A 15,511-nucleotide genomic window follows, 5' to 3' on the forward strand; every position below is an offset into this window, starting at 1 on the left:
AATTATTGCGCCAGCGACGTTCTATCGCGAGACGCTAATTTTCCCATCGTGTATCGCGTGCAATCGAATTTATGCCGTTTGATTCAAAATCAAAGGATGTTACGGCTCGATACGCTTGTTTGCGGAATAAGTTGACCTACGCGAAATCTCGAAATTAAACGTTAATAATTCATCCCACTTTGACGCGCGATACTTTGACAATGTATTTTCCTTTTATCTCTTTGTCATCTAAAATTATTTCAATTTTATTTCATTGGAAATAATCTCTCAAATTTGAATTAAAGATTATCCATTTGCCGATATCTTCTTCCTCAATCTTGAGAATTCAGTTTTAACAACTCCCGAGCGTTTTCACAGGCGCGCGAATGCGAATTTTTTTGCGCGACAGCTTGATGGATTGCAAAGTCGCGCGGCCCAAGAACGAATGTCGTAAAGTAAATAAAATTATGCACCGGTTATGCTACCTGTTGATCCGCGTTACACCTTGAAGAAACTATCAATTTTTAAAATTTTAAACGTCTAATGCGAATTCAACACATGTTACGCAGATTTGAGACTTTGAAATTGATCGCGCTGTCTCGATATTAACGACCTTAATAAAAATCAAAGGAGAGCTTGAACGAAAAGAAAATTATTTATTCTTTTTTTTTTTTTAATTAATTTAAAAAATCTTCTCAAAAGATAAGACCATCTTCTGCGCTGTTGAATAATGAAAAAGCCGAAAGAATCGATATCGTAAGAACATACAAAGGGTTCGATAATCTAATTTGTTTTCCAATAAAGATTACGATAATTGAAATAAATCAAATTTCGATGAATAATTTCGCGCTTTTGGAGAAGCGTAATTAATCAGGAAATAACAAGTCTGATCGTATCATACGAGAGAAATAACGCGACGGGAAATATAGTAGGAAAGTTTAACGGTAACTTTCCCAGGAAGAATTTCCAAGATCCATCTACTAGAACTTTATAATTAAAATTTTGTTCTCTGCATTAGAATCTTTGAGATAATTAGTTATACATTTTCCATGCTATATTTTCATGCTATTCGTTATTTACTTAAAAAGATCACTTGATACGACAGAGATTTAACGTGCATCAATGGTCTGTCTCGTCGAAAATTGTCGGCCCGAGAAGCGAGCGAAAGTCCGAAATTAAAAGGCGACGCCCCGATATTCCATTCTCTCTTAAGTTTCATCGTGACGAAATCGGACGCGCATACGAGCGATAAAATGGAAAGGAAAAAAGAAGAAGAAGAAGAAGAAAACGAAAGGAGGCAGCGGGGAGCGAAAATAGTGTTTTACGTGTTGAAATTATGTCACTCACTCAGCGTTGGTTTCTGGCGTGGGCAGATCCCCAATGGTCGTCAGCGTGAGGGTGGACCAGTAAAGGGAACCGAGATACTTCCTGGTTAGAGTGGCGTACTCGCCGGGTCGGTAAGGGTACACCCAATCGCCTTGGAAGCCCTCGGCCTCGCTGAGCAGGTAGTAAAAGCAGCCGAACCAATGCGCCAGGATGAGCAGTATATGTATGAGATTCAGCACGCGCCAGAGATTCGGGTAGACCGTGCGCGACTCTACCATGTAGTAATAATTGTACACACGGTAGATCTTGAGAAACCTGGGGAACCTCAGCATAGGGTTGCTGCCGAGGTTCACCTGGAGAAGATCGAGCGGTATCAAGGCGAGCATATCCAGAAAAAAGGACTTGGACTTGAGGTAGTGACCGGCGAGCTTCCGACTGTTGTAGACCATCAGACCCTGTTCAAGGTAGCCGGTGCGAAACTGCACCGCCACGTCCACTAAAAACACGGCGTCGGTAAATCCGTCGCAAGAGATCCAGGTGTACGGCGCGAGCTCTTGCAGCTCCGGCAAACTCTGACGGACTATCAGCGTCCAGAGATTATAGAGAACGCAGGCCGACAGGAGCATCAGCCAGTAATAATAAAAGTTTTCATCGGGATTCACCACGGTCTTGGGCGGTTTTTGTGGCCTGCGAGGTCGCCTGCGACGCCTGTTCCCCGTATTTTTGTCGTCGGTTACATCTCCCTCCCCCTCGCCGGTGTCGAGAGTCTCTTGGCTCTCCGGTATTTGCCTGGTGGAGAATCTCTTCAGGAACGAATCTTCACGTTTCAACGGTGGCTTCTTTTGAATCGTCGAAATCGCCGAAGACAACTGCACGGTCGTGCGCAGTTTCATCCACCGTTGATTGCTCTTCGTTCTGCGGGCAGAAAGATCAATGGATCGCCAGTCAAGAACGAAACGCGGATCTTTTCCACGATACATACATATATCGATATGTATTGTATAATATTAATCCGTAAACTTTCAATTTTACATTAATAGATAACGCTTATCTGACGATGCAACTTGTCATTTATCCGAGCAGCTTATATTATTTTCTCACGTTAATAATAAAAAGATTAAGATATCTTTTATGCAGACTGAGTTATAGATGAAATAAATATCTCACAAGTTGCGTATATAACCAGGAATTAATTGGATTATATTAAGCGATAGCGAAGAAGAAGAAGAAGAAGAACGTTGACTGCCATCTAACATTATTTCAACTTTCTTATAAACGTAAGAGGAATAATTCAATAAAGTTATACTATCTAAAAGAGGGAGATTGCTATTGTTTAAATATCGACACTATGACTTGTCTCATGCGACGGCAAATTTACGTCACGCGCTACTTTATTAGATTTAATCGTATGCATCGACCGCATGAATTATCGGGCGACGCTTGCATGCGAAAAGATTAAGTTCGAACGTGATAAAGGGCATTTTTAATGGGCGATACAAAATGCCGTTGGAGTTATCTTTTCCATCGATCGGAATTTCTGTCCCGCGACGAATCCTCTTTTCGTTATTCCGCCACAGCGCGAGAGAGAGAGAAACCGATAAGCACGGATTATCGGCGTTCAATAAATAATCGCACGTCTCTCACGTGTATCCACGAGTTTTAAATGAACCGCGTGATATACAACTATCTCCCCGTAGAAATCGAGGACGTATTTCAAAGACTGATTTATCCAAACGGAAACAATCTGTTTCGACGACGCGCGTCGGATTTATGGAAGGTAGTAACGGACAAAATCGTTTATCATCCAAGCAAAGAAGGTAAATCAATGAAACGGTTCATATTTTTAAAATTCACATTTTCTCCTTAAACGCGATCAAATTGTATTTTTATTCCCGTGTGTCTCGTAACTATGTTTTTAACATTTAAGCTAACGTTAAAAAACGTCATAAACTTTTAGCAAAATTTCGTAAATGATAGATACCCAATGTAGAGTAGCTGAATCGTTCTCTCTAACATACCTATGTAACTTATAATTCAATTTTTATTTTTGTTTTATTATTTTCCGCAGCGTTTTGTAACAAAAATCGTCTAATGTGGTAAAATGTAGGTTTGAATGAATTACATCTATCGTCGCAAATTGTGATTAACCGTCCGCGTTGAGGAACGGCGATAAATTTGGCGAGCACGACAATTGTGCCCACTGTAGTTTCGCGGGTGTCATCGCACGTATGCATATCACACATCGAGGGAAATATAATTGCAATGACGCAGAAACGTGACTCTCAATCGAAATTCCGCGTGATTGCGAATACCGCGAAATCCTCGCGAATTTCATGCACGTATGAGTTTCGTCACGCAACATCACACGGGAAACACAGTACAAGACGCCTCGATCCTCAGTCTTCACTATATCTAGTTATCTACCATATACATATACGCCTACTAGTTTCATTCGTTAAACCTAGTGAAATGGAAGAAACGTGTCATTCCGTTTCTTTTTTTCCTTTCAAGAAAATCGAATACATTTGTCATATTTTCTAAATACTGTATGAGACAGGTAGTTCTTGCTTGAAGTAAGAAACGAGCGAAAATCGAGATCAGATCAGTTAGCTAGAGTGTCAGATGAATAGGAGGGAGGCAGACAGACAGACAGACAGACAGACAGACAGACAGACAGACAGACAGACAGACAGACATACAAACAGACAGACAAATATAGTTAAACAAAGACAGAAACAGAGACATTAAAGAATCGCATACGTTAGAGGCAAAGATACTAATGAAACTAAAGATCATTATTATGCTACTACGCATTCTTAAATCGTTAATTTAACATTCATGTATACAAGTATTCTGTTGTAAATGTAAGTGCATATTGTCGCGCATGTATTACGTGATCTTCGAGTCGAAACTCTTTCATCCTTTAACATTTTTCAATTGTTGTAATTAATTTTGTTTTTTTTTTCCTTCCGTTAAAGAATAAATTAAACATTTATTGTAAAACGATCAGTTAAATATATTTTCAAGCAATTATTAATATGCTAAAATAACAATTTCTTTATACACGAAAAAAAAAAAGAGAGAGAGAGAAAGAGAGAAAAAAAGTAAAATTAAAAGCATTTCAAATTTCAAGGTGCAATCGATAATTAGAAATTCGCGGATATCATTGGCGGTAACATGAAACGATTACCAATAGGCGTAGCTCCAAATTGTACACAACATGCCAATGGAAGAGAAATATTTCATTCACGGGATAAAATTGATGGTTATTAATTCAAACGTATCGTATTTCTCAGTCAATCGGATCGCGCTAATACAAAGTTAATGGGTAAAATTAGGCGTGTTATCGATATACATGCGTATCAAACCGAGTGCTAAACGCACAAAGACCAGGGGCAGAGTTGACGAATTTTTGCAGATACGCCATACAATTTTTATTTTACTATTTTGTACTTATTTTGACGTTTGTTGTAAATAATTCTCATTTATTGAAAATTAATTTATTAACCAAAAACTTGCACGGTATCCGGAACATCTCGTTGTAAAGATATACCCGCAAAGTAAGAGTTTAAATATTTTACTTGCAAATTACGAACAAGCGGATCGTTGATCAACGAATAAAGCCGCTAAGGGTGATCAACGCTTACGATCGTGGGCTCATTATCAGCGTTTATAATTTCAAAGTGTCGTTAGATATTAGAAAACAGATGCAGCGGTTACCTGTCAGATATTCTAATAAAATACGAGTCATACGGTTGTCTGAGGTAACAAAGTAGGAGAGAGTGGCAAGAGAGATAGGATAGAGTTGCAGTGACAAACGAGTAGCCAGTACTTTCGTGCGGTTTCATGTCGAATGCAGGGTTGACGTTCACGAGGTAAAAAAGTCGGACCGACAGTCGAGTCCTTACGTAAAAGATTTCATCTTTTTAACATGAAAACTTAATATCGTTTTAAAACGCATCAACGATGCACTTTAAGACGATATTAAATAGTAAATTCAAAATCGTATGCTGACGATCGTTTAGCTACGCAAGTACATCATTATACACTTATAAATTGCCACTTATTCTATCTTATCTAAATGATGCAAGTAGTATATATACATATATACAATTCGTGACACTTTGTCATTTTCTAAAATGCATGACAAACATTTACATTTATTAAGGACAAGTTTTAATATTTCACAGTTGCACTTATATCGCTTTACTTGTTATTAAATTTGAATGCTCGATTTGGCACTTCGGTGAATTTTTCAAAGATGTAAAATCGATAACCTCATGCGAGAACCTCGCCTTATAATTTAATATAATATGAAGCAACGCTTCTTTTTTTTTTCAGGCTTTATTGTAGTACAATTATTTAACGAAAATTCCGCGGCCTCGATTATTTTCACGTTCTTTCGATTTACATCGATGATCGACCGTGGTATCATGTAAGTATAGAAACAATATCAGATGAAGATTGCTACGTGCGCGCTTTGAGAGACAGTCTTGAATAATTCGCGCGTTGTTGAAAATTAACGAAATGCTTTTAAAACCCCTCTCGACCGGTGTGTGGTCCTAAAAATTGGAGTCTCTCGAAATATTTAAATAAATTTGAAAATCTATCGTGTACACGGAATGAATAATTAACAAGATGCAAAACCGCGCTTTGCAACATCTCCAATACTTTCAAGAAAAACCTCCTCTCGAGACATTCTTAGGCAAGTAGAAAATTTCGCAGCTAACGATTTTAAATAATCCTTTTTTTCTCTTTCTCTCTCTCTCTCATTAAAATTATTTATTAGAACAAATTTGAAATATATTTGAAATAACATATCCATAAAATTATTTTTTTTTTTTTAATCTCTTTAATTCACATTTTTAATAATTTTATGATATGGTCGATTTTAAATTAATCTCATTAATTTAGAAAAAAATTAAAATCTTGCATTACAGATAATTGCCGCATCGAATATGATACGCCTTCGAAAAGAAAGTTCGAAAAGTATACATACATGGGAAATGTCTACAAGTAAATGCTTCAAGGCACCGTGCCGAGTTCCCAACACAATGTGTAAGTTTTGCGCGCTCGGGTGTGCGTATGTATATGGGTAAGTATGCGTGTCAATGTGTCTCGTGTGCGAATGACAGAGGTTACCGTCCATATCGGCTAATGGCGGGAGTACCTCTTGATTTTGCGTAGAGAGGAATATAACGCCATGACCGCGCGTACGTTACTCCATTTTTGCGAGCCCCTCGTGCTACGCCTCCTGGCTGTGGTGGGTATCTCGGTATCGAGGACGTAGCTCTCCAGCGATTCCGACGTGGTCGAAGCGCCGGCCGATCTGCTCGCGAAGGCCCGCCTCTGACCCGAGATTGCGTGTCGTCGACGGTAAATCTTTGATGACCTGCGAAGAAGACACAGAACCCACGCGGGTTGCCTCTCTCTCCCACGCACTCCTTTTTTCTCTCTCGCTTTTTCGCTTCCACGTTATTCACCCGCGCATACTTGGACATTCGTAATTCCGTTCGTGCCTCTTCTCCCACATCCTAGATCTAACACGCTCCTTTCTTCTTTTGCGCTTTCATGATTTTTCAGGATACTCTCGATCTGATATACGTTATGCATGAATGACTTCTACGACTTTCATTCTGAGCAAGACGGTTTCCTTTAGCGTCGGCGTGATTTCTTTACGCGAATATTACACAGAACGCGTCTGTTAGTTTTTCCTCAAGTCCCGAAGCAATATTCTGGATAGCGTATTTTGTGGATAAATATTAATTCTAAAAATACCAAGTCGCTTCTTTTGTACAAAAAAAAAAGGGGGAATAAGTTCCGAATTTAAATTCTTTTAGAGTTTATTTTAAATTAGAGTAAATCTTCTTGGAAAATTCAACGTTTTTCAATTGTTAGTATTTAAGTATAGATTACGCGATTGATATACTATAACGTAAAGGTAATTTTTTTCTTTTTTAACAATAATTAATTCCCGATGCAACGTGACTTGTAACTTTTGCTGTATAGTAGTCTCAAATCAAGATCAATAACACGTTCGAGATATCTATATACTTTGCTGACAGTCGTCTTACAAAAAAAACGATTTTATATAAAAGTGACATAATATACTCTAATCTGTAATATGTATTATAGAAACAGATTTCATCATATATTTTTTCACACTTTTACACACACACACACTTTCTCTCTCTCTTTCTCTCTCTCTTTCTCTCTCTCCCAACCAATTCTTTTACGCAGGCACAATCACAAACGATCCTTCATCCTTTCTTTTCCATGTCCGTCTGCCCATCTCCATATCACATGGTGAAAAACGAGCTGTCCGCTGAAAACTCGCCAGCTGATGCGACGTAACAAATTTTCCCTCTTCTAACGATAACAAAAAAAAAAGATTTTACAGTTTCCAACGACAGAAGTTCGGCCCCACGGCGATATCGCGACGTTAATTGATGCGACGCGTGAATTCGATAACGTCGGCAGTTTGCCGAGGACGATTTACCGCTACGCCGGAATTGTGGGAAACGACGGCGACTGCGGCAGAATCGCCGTTTCAGAAACAACGAGGGATGGGAATGAGAGGCCTGGGAAAGCAGAAATCTGGCCCGACGAACTTCGGGAGTTGAATCTCGAATCTGTGCTGAATAAATAAACGCGAAAGTTGCCAATTGTGAGAGCGAGGAGCCACGCGTGTTGAAAAGTCGCAGCGAGGAAAAGAGACGAGAAAAGTAAAGGGAAAACAGACACGCGGAACAGACAGCGAGCAGCGTCCCTGTCGGGCGCAAAATTTGGACTTTGAAATTAGTTGCGTCGCTTCTTCCAATTATTCCGCGCGACGAAAATTTTAATTACACGCTACTTTAATATTATACAAGAGAGAACATAGACTTCGCTCCCTCGTTCTTCCTCTTTTGATTAACTCGGCCGCGTGATATTTATCGCGTTCCGCATGTCATTATTTTATTATTTTTCCCACTGATAAGCGATCTGCGAATTTATCAAGTAAAGCGGACTTGAAAAACAAATCCCTCCGCGTCTCCCGCTTTGCGATCTAATTCGTTTTCTAGCGTTCTTTAAATTTCATCCGGAACGATTATCACAATGAGATAACGCGATTGAAAAAGACTGACGAGAAATTCGTAGAAAGCAGGGAGAAGAGTTATCGCCGAGTAAAGTTATACTTGACGTCACATCTGCCATGTGATCCGATCTGTGACGTTAGCCTGCAGCTAGAAGCTTTTCCGAAACGTTTGATCAAAACTCCGACGGCGCATACAGAAGCACTCAAGCCGAGAACTTTCGATATCTTATCAAAAGATACACTTGAGACGCAAGATATCTTATTGTTAGACATAATCTAAGATACCTTCTATTAGTAAGTAAAAGGAAACGATTATTTATTCCACAACTGCTCACCTACTTTGCGATAAACTGACCCACTTAATTTGATCCCTAAGTTCTCCCGTCACCTTATAAAACTCGCGATACTACCTCGGCCCTCTGCCAAGAGAGGAACCGTTTCACCTTTACGTACTCGTATGTTCCATTAGCGCGTCTCCCTGACGAGATGTTACTTTATTGACTTTATTAACGACTCCAACTTTATCTCCGGTGCACAGTATCGCAAAGGAGAAGTCTCGCGAAAGCACGATAAACGAATAATCCAATCGAAAGTCCTTCCGCTCGGTTTGTAAACGCTGCCAACGCTCCGTTAAAAAATCCTTTCGAGATGCAATCGTTCCGAGTCGCTTCTAGATATACAGGTCGATTTTCAGCTTACGTTCTTAGCCAAATTGCTCCTTTGTGGGTGAGTGCTTACTGTATCGCGGACGAGCACGCGAGATTTCTTTGTTCGCTTGAATTAACGTAGAAACGAGCGAAGCTGAATCCGCTTTTCGCTACCGTATTCATTAAATCTAAAGCAAACGCGAGTTCCGCATGCACGGTCGCGTTCGACCGCAGGATTCGTCATTCCTAGAGCGAAACTAGAAAATACGTAATCGAATTATTCTGCTTATAAAACTTTAACGTTTATTTTATTTTTTATTAAAAAAAAAATTTTTAATTATATTTTTCGAAAACGGGCGAGTTTCAAGTTTCGAAATAAATATGATAGATATATTATATTTATCTTCATGTTTTGTATACATATATGTATGTATTAAGAGAATCAGGGCAATTATTTCATCTCGCGGCAAATTCTCGTTCCGATCGTGGAGTGCGTTTCTCGCTCTCGTTCTCGCTGCTTTTTCGAGAAATCGTGGAGCGAAGATACCCGCGATATAACGCGGAAAGTGAGAAACGCAAGATACGGTGAATTTTCGTTCGTTTCCGCCGCGCGATCGTCTCGTACCTCCGCAACAACCTCGTAACGGTGTTAATGAATAACATTTCCGTCATCTACTTAGCTTCGACATTTTCCATTTCAAATATTACATCAGCTGAGAAAATAAAATAAAATACGCTTTTGCAAAATTTTTTAAATAACTATAAAATAAAATAATCTAAGAAATTTCTTATTTAAATTCTAACTATAATATATGTAGGCATATCCGTATACTTAATTGCCGAAAATCGAGACTATAAATTTCTGTAATACAATCAAGTATCAATCTCGAGTTGAAAAGAAAATTGAAAATGTTCTTATTCGGTCTACAGCTATCCAATTACAATTGCTGAAAATTGCGAAATAAACCCAGAAATGAGACGTCTTTAAAAACTGAAGATAATAGTCCGAGTTTTCCAGAGATAATTTCAGTCGACGCTAGCAATCAACTTGATTACATTACGTTACATTCGTTCTTAACATGTCGGGAAATGAGAAATTTTCTATGCAAATACGACACGTTTGCCAGATGCTAGGAAAAGGCTGCTTCGTTGAGAACGATTGTACGACTTGAGAATATAATGATTATTTTCATTTTGAAATAAAGTAACACTCAACTTCGCTTTTCTGTTTTACAGGCGTAAAGCGTAATTTTCAAAATAAATTATACAATATTTAACTCAAAGCAAATTGTTAAATAAAGGCGAAGAGATAAATTGTAACGAGAAAAATAATAATAATCAAGTTTTTCTTTAACCCGCGGTACATCATTGACGATAGTATGTATTAAAAGAAAGACTACAATTAGTTAATATCGATATGATGAGATAACTTTGATATAATACGCAGCGCGGAAAAGAGAGAAAAACGGTAACGTATTCACCGTTGAAAAAAATTGTTACTTTAATGGAAATAAAGATTAATATGAATGAATGGCGTGATGAAGCATTTACGTTGCCAGTTGACGGTGAAAAATATTCGGCGATGCTCTAGGATATCGCGAAACCCGTAGCCGCTTCTTCGTATAAACCTGCCGCGATTACGGTAGAGTACGGCTGATGACGTAATCTAACGAGTACTTGGGTTTTGATTAAAAATCACCGTCGGCATGCTCTTCACGTTCTCTCGGTCGGAAAATCCACGAACGGCATTCGCATAGCAAAATACTTGGATAGTTTGCTTCATACGCATGAATACCCTCGACTTACATTTTCCACACTTGAATTAAAAAGGAAACAACTTGGAGTCGCAGTACGATCATCAGAAGGAACGATCGCGGTATAGAAATTTCAGTTCACGAGGATTCAATGATTTTTCAGAGCATCATAGAGTCGCATTAGCGACTTAAGAAATTTGATAATAAAATTACGAGAATGATTTTAATCGTTTAGAAGAGGAAGTTGCATGTTTTTTCTGGATGCAAATGTATCGCGCGATATTTCTTTAATCATACATAGAAACTTTTTTCTATTGAAATACCCGACGTTTTCCTAAAAATAAAAAAAATATAAAAAAAGACCCAGTCTCGCGATTAAAACGATTGTTTTACTCCATATATGTATTTCGCCAAAAGAGATGATATTACGTTACGAACGCGTGAGAAGAAAGTACTGCCTCGAGACATAATCTTTGAAGCCGGAAGGAAATCACTTGCACATTTCGTATCTAAGCGAAAACGAGTCGCGTTTCAGTTTCTCCGTCGAACGCGAGAACCGATGTAATTGGCTCGAGAGTAATAATCCACGTTGGGAGACCACTGGATCGACGTTATTAGAACCACGCTAACATCGTTAGAATTAACTCGATGACCGTTTCAAAAAAAACATTATCGCGTTGCGGATTTCTCCCGCATACGATACCTACGCTTTCGTTTCGTCGTATCGCAGCTTTGCTCTTTCCGGTTAATTGTGGAATTAGGAAATTTATTTAGTACCGGTAACGCGATAAACTAAAGTTGAACGGACCAACATTTTTTGTCAACGCACAATCTCGCAAACGTATTACTTGAAGTTTTCAAATTCAAAACATTTCGTAATGCAAAAGTTACGACAGACATAATGCTGCTACTTTGAACTTTAAAACTATATTATCAATATCCAAGTTGCGATTCACGTATATTTTCAATCCAAACATCTGAAAGCAAAATTTATCTCCTCTCGGATTTTGTTCTTTCGATTTATAAAACACGGTATCCGACTTCGCCGCGTCATTTGCCTGCCATGATTGATGGAAACAAGCTGAGAGAGCTTTTTCACCAACTTCCGTTCTATTCGAATGCTGGATTATATTCCCTTGCATTTACTTACGTGCAAGATTTCACCGAGTTATCATTCCTATTACCGTTTTTGCCATAAAACGAGCGTTGCCCGGTGTAAAAAAAAAAAAACCCGCGGAGGTTGGATCGCACTTTGAAAAAGCTTCCAAGTGATCAACCTTAGGGAATAAGAAGATTAAGCCTCATCTCAGTCCTTTCGAACTTCGAAAGAGAACTTTAATAGGGATCGGAGCAATCGACGACTTAAACATTTCGTAATAAGTACGATGAATTGAAAAGTTTTCGGCTTACGATGAGGTTTAAACTTCTCAATTGTGTTTCCATACATTCGATATATTAATTAAATAAAAAAATATATTAATTAAGTTAATTAAATTTTTATTAGACGCGACGTATTTTCAATTTTTGAGCAAAATTAAAATGTATTTTAATAAAAATTAAAAAAAAAAATTAAATTATTGTTCCGAGTTAAATAAATAAATGAGTCAGTATAAAGAATGTTCGCTAAATCTTCTGCAACCTAAAATGTTATATTCTACGTAAACTCTTTCTTTAATTTAGCCACATTTGTGCACATATTCTTTTAATTTATGCTCCTATAATCAGATATAACGCGCATGTATTTTATACGAATATGCATATCTAGGTTTTCCATTATATTACGGAAAATACGGATGATTCCAATGAATGTATGACTCATTTAAAATGCAATATGCCCTCTAATATACACGACTGTACAGGTTTGAAGTTTTCATTTGCATTAACGAAATCACCATGACGGCTCACGTACGTCGCGCAGTTTTTTATTTTTTCTCGCTACAAGGTCGGCGTGTTTTTAAAAGAATCTGGTCGCCGTATTAAACAATATTTTATTTCGCTTAGTCCGACGACTTGATTACCAAATATCTACGTTTCCATTTGAGAGTACTTTTTTTTTCTGTGCAACAACCACGTCCTATCGATTTCTTATTTTTTAATACATCAGGTATTGAATAATTGCATTACGTGCTATGCGTCCGATTTGATATTAAAGAAAAAAAAACCATCATATTTGTAACAAATACTCCCGATTGCAATCTACATACGGTAGATATATGTATATGTACAATAAATATTTCACATTGGGAATTAATCCATTCGCGGATACAGATGCGCGTGCGGTTACGAGGGAAAAATGCTATATACGTATGTTTAAATGTTGAAACTAAAATATGAGAGGGTAGCTTTCACTCGCAATTTCATCATCGATTGATTAAAGTCCCATCCATTAGGATCGCGAAATGTTTCGCCTGAAATTTATCGCGACGCATTGAAAACGCATTTTCGACGAGCGCGAATGACGTGCTTGCTGCTAAAGCGCGCTGCAACACGAAAATCGAATAATGAGAACACGCCGCTATTAGCTCTAAAGCAATTTGAATTACCTCAATTTGCGTCGTAAAGAGTATTTTGTGATTCGACCGTTTCACAATGTTACATCGCGAACGTAGCCTACCGTAATAATAATAGAGGGACGATCGGTAATTAACAAACGCGTTGTTTAAACTTGTCGCGAGATTTTTATTTCATCCATGGCGCTGTATCGACAGCTGTAAAAAGTCTTACTCACAATCAGTTGTGACGCAGTGATATTTTACAATTTTCATTGTAATAAACGTAAAATTAAAATAATACGGCGTGATTTTATTAAATACTCGAAATACCTTTAATAAAGCACTACGCGTGGAAACGCAGGATAGATTTTCATTATTCAACACGCGACATTTACAGTTATCATCTCTATGAGTTTAATTAAAGTGCAAAAAAATATCAATTCTAAATCCGTAAATTTTTCACAAATATGAACTTTATCAAGAGCTTTTGACGTACGTTACAAAATTCGTATGTCATTTAATTGTACAATTAAGAAATTTATGAACATCAGAATTTTAATTCTTTTAATTAAACAGAACATTAACGTCACGTCGTTTTTAATGCAAAATAGATTTTTTTGTAGCTACTCGAGTGGAAGTTCATCCAGCTAATCTGATTTTGCAGCTAATGATTAGATCGCGCGGATTAAATATATTTTTTAACAAGTGACTAGCTTGGTACTAGCCATAAATAATAAAAAAAGTATTTATTGGAAACGATTGAAATCAATTTCCACTCGGGTAAAGTAAAGATTTCATTAAAATATCAAGTAGTAGCGAACCTAGGGTGGTTTGTTACTATTGCCATAAAAATATCCTAGACATCTCGTTGTACCATGGGTTGCCGCGTTTATCGTTAATTAAATAATAATGCACGTTGAAAGGAAAAATGTTAGCGGCACTTAAAGCGCTAATTTTATGTCGGGATCAAACGCAAACTCCGTGTCAAATAAAATTTTCAAAGTATCGTTTGCAGTTTGCACGAAAGACACACGATGTAGGTAAGTACGCCACAGCAGCGATCACCTATCGTCACGATCGCGAGAGAATTCGTAGGGTGCACGAAATTATTAATTACCACGAAATTTAGAGTTTCTCCACATTTTGGATTTCATGAAAATTATGACGTGGAGATTTAAGTCGACGCGACGCGCGTCCTGCGAGGAGACAGACGCGATTCCGAGATTATACAGCGCGCCACGGCTGCTATTAATTGTTAACGACCATCGCTCTTTTCTAAATGAATAGAAGAAAATGTTGAGGACAATGAATAAAAGAGAAAATTCTGTATACGGTTCAACGTTATCTCATTTCCTATCAACTTATCCTCCCTACAGAAACGCCTTCGCAATATTTTTTTTTCGCCGTTTCTTTTCTCGTAGCTGATGCAACTACGGCAACGAAACTGGTTTGTCTCATTTTCGAAAACCTTAATTTTCTGCGCGAGGACGAATCAAAATTATCGAAATAGATCGAGTCTTTCGAATCTTTTCGATTGTAAAGCTTAAATCAGCGCAGCTGATGCATAACGCTTAAATTAGTATGCAATTAAATCAATTGTACAAAGAAACGAAAAATATAGTTATTGCCTGCGTAAATGAGAAATATAAAGTAGTTACGTCTGAGCAATTTATACATGTAAAGGCAAATTTCCGTGTTCCTCGCAATCGCGTTTCTTAAGTGCAGCAATTAATAGTCAATAGCCTTCGTGCAACGTGTGCATTATGCTCTCAATTGGCATTATTTCAATTTCAATGCAGCTTTATGTCAAGTAAAAATAATAATGTTAATACCAAACAAAGCGTAGATAGCTATATTTATTCTATAAACTTTAATCTCGTACCGGTTTGCGTATCGGATAGAATACGATTACGAGTTTAATCGCACGTAACGGAACACACGTGTTAATGAGTTCACGTTTAACGAGCTTAACGTTGAATTGTTAACCAATATGTCGAATGCGAAAACAGCAGTTTTATAATTACAGAAAAAGATCATCTTTTTTTTAATTACAGCGATTGTATGTAACCCGCGTTTCCACATTTACGTTGTGAAATTAGAAATTTCGGGAGATGGCGTAATCTTAATTCGAATATTGTGTAATTTACTTCACATGATAGAATGTAATATACAATTTTAATAGATACTTATAATTTTACTTAATTCGGAAAAAAAAAAGAAACTTAAACAATTGAA

General features: G+C 37.6%; 1 protein-coding gene across 7 annotated transcripts in view; it reads right to left on the minus strand.

Moving 5' to 3' along the window:
- The window catches only part of LOC139106395 (uncharacterized), a 96,769-nt gene that overhangs the window by 25,410 nt on the left and 55,848 nt on the right, over positions 1 to 15,511 (minus strand). For 6 of the 7 annotated variants that reach the window (XM_070663138.1, XM_070663133.1, XM_070663132.1 and 3 more), the window contains 2 exons: positions 6,476 to 6,697; positions 1,327 to 2,220 (listed from right to left, as the gene is read on the minus strand). In XM_070663138.1, coding sequence (XP_070519239.1) covers positions 1,327 to 2,220; positions 6,476 to 6,697 — 1,116 coding nt within the window. The remainder of the gene's footprint in view (positions 1 to 1,326; positions 2,221 to 6,475; positions 6,698 to 15,511) is intronic. The other variant, XM_070663137.1, reaches the window with a different exon arrangement.

Source organism: Cardiocondyla obscurior, linkage group LG11, assembly GCF_019399895.1.
Source record: "Cardiocondyla obscurior isolate alpha-2009 linkage group LG11, Cobs3.1, whole genome shotgun sequence".
Classification (NCBI taxonomy): Eukaryota; Metazoa; Arthropoda; class Insecta; order Hymenoptera; family Formicidae; genus Cardiocondyla; species Cardiocondyla obscurior.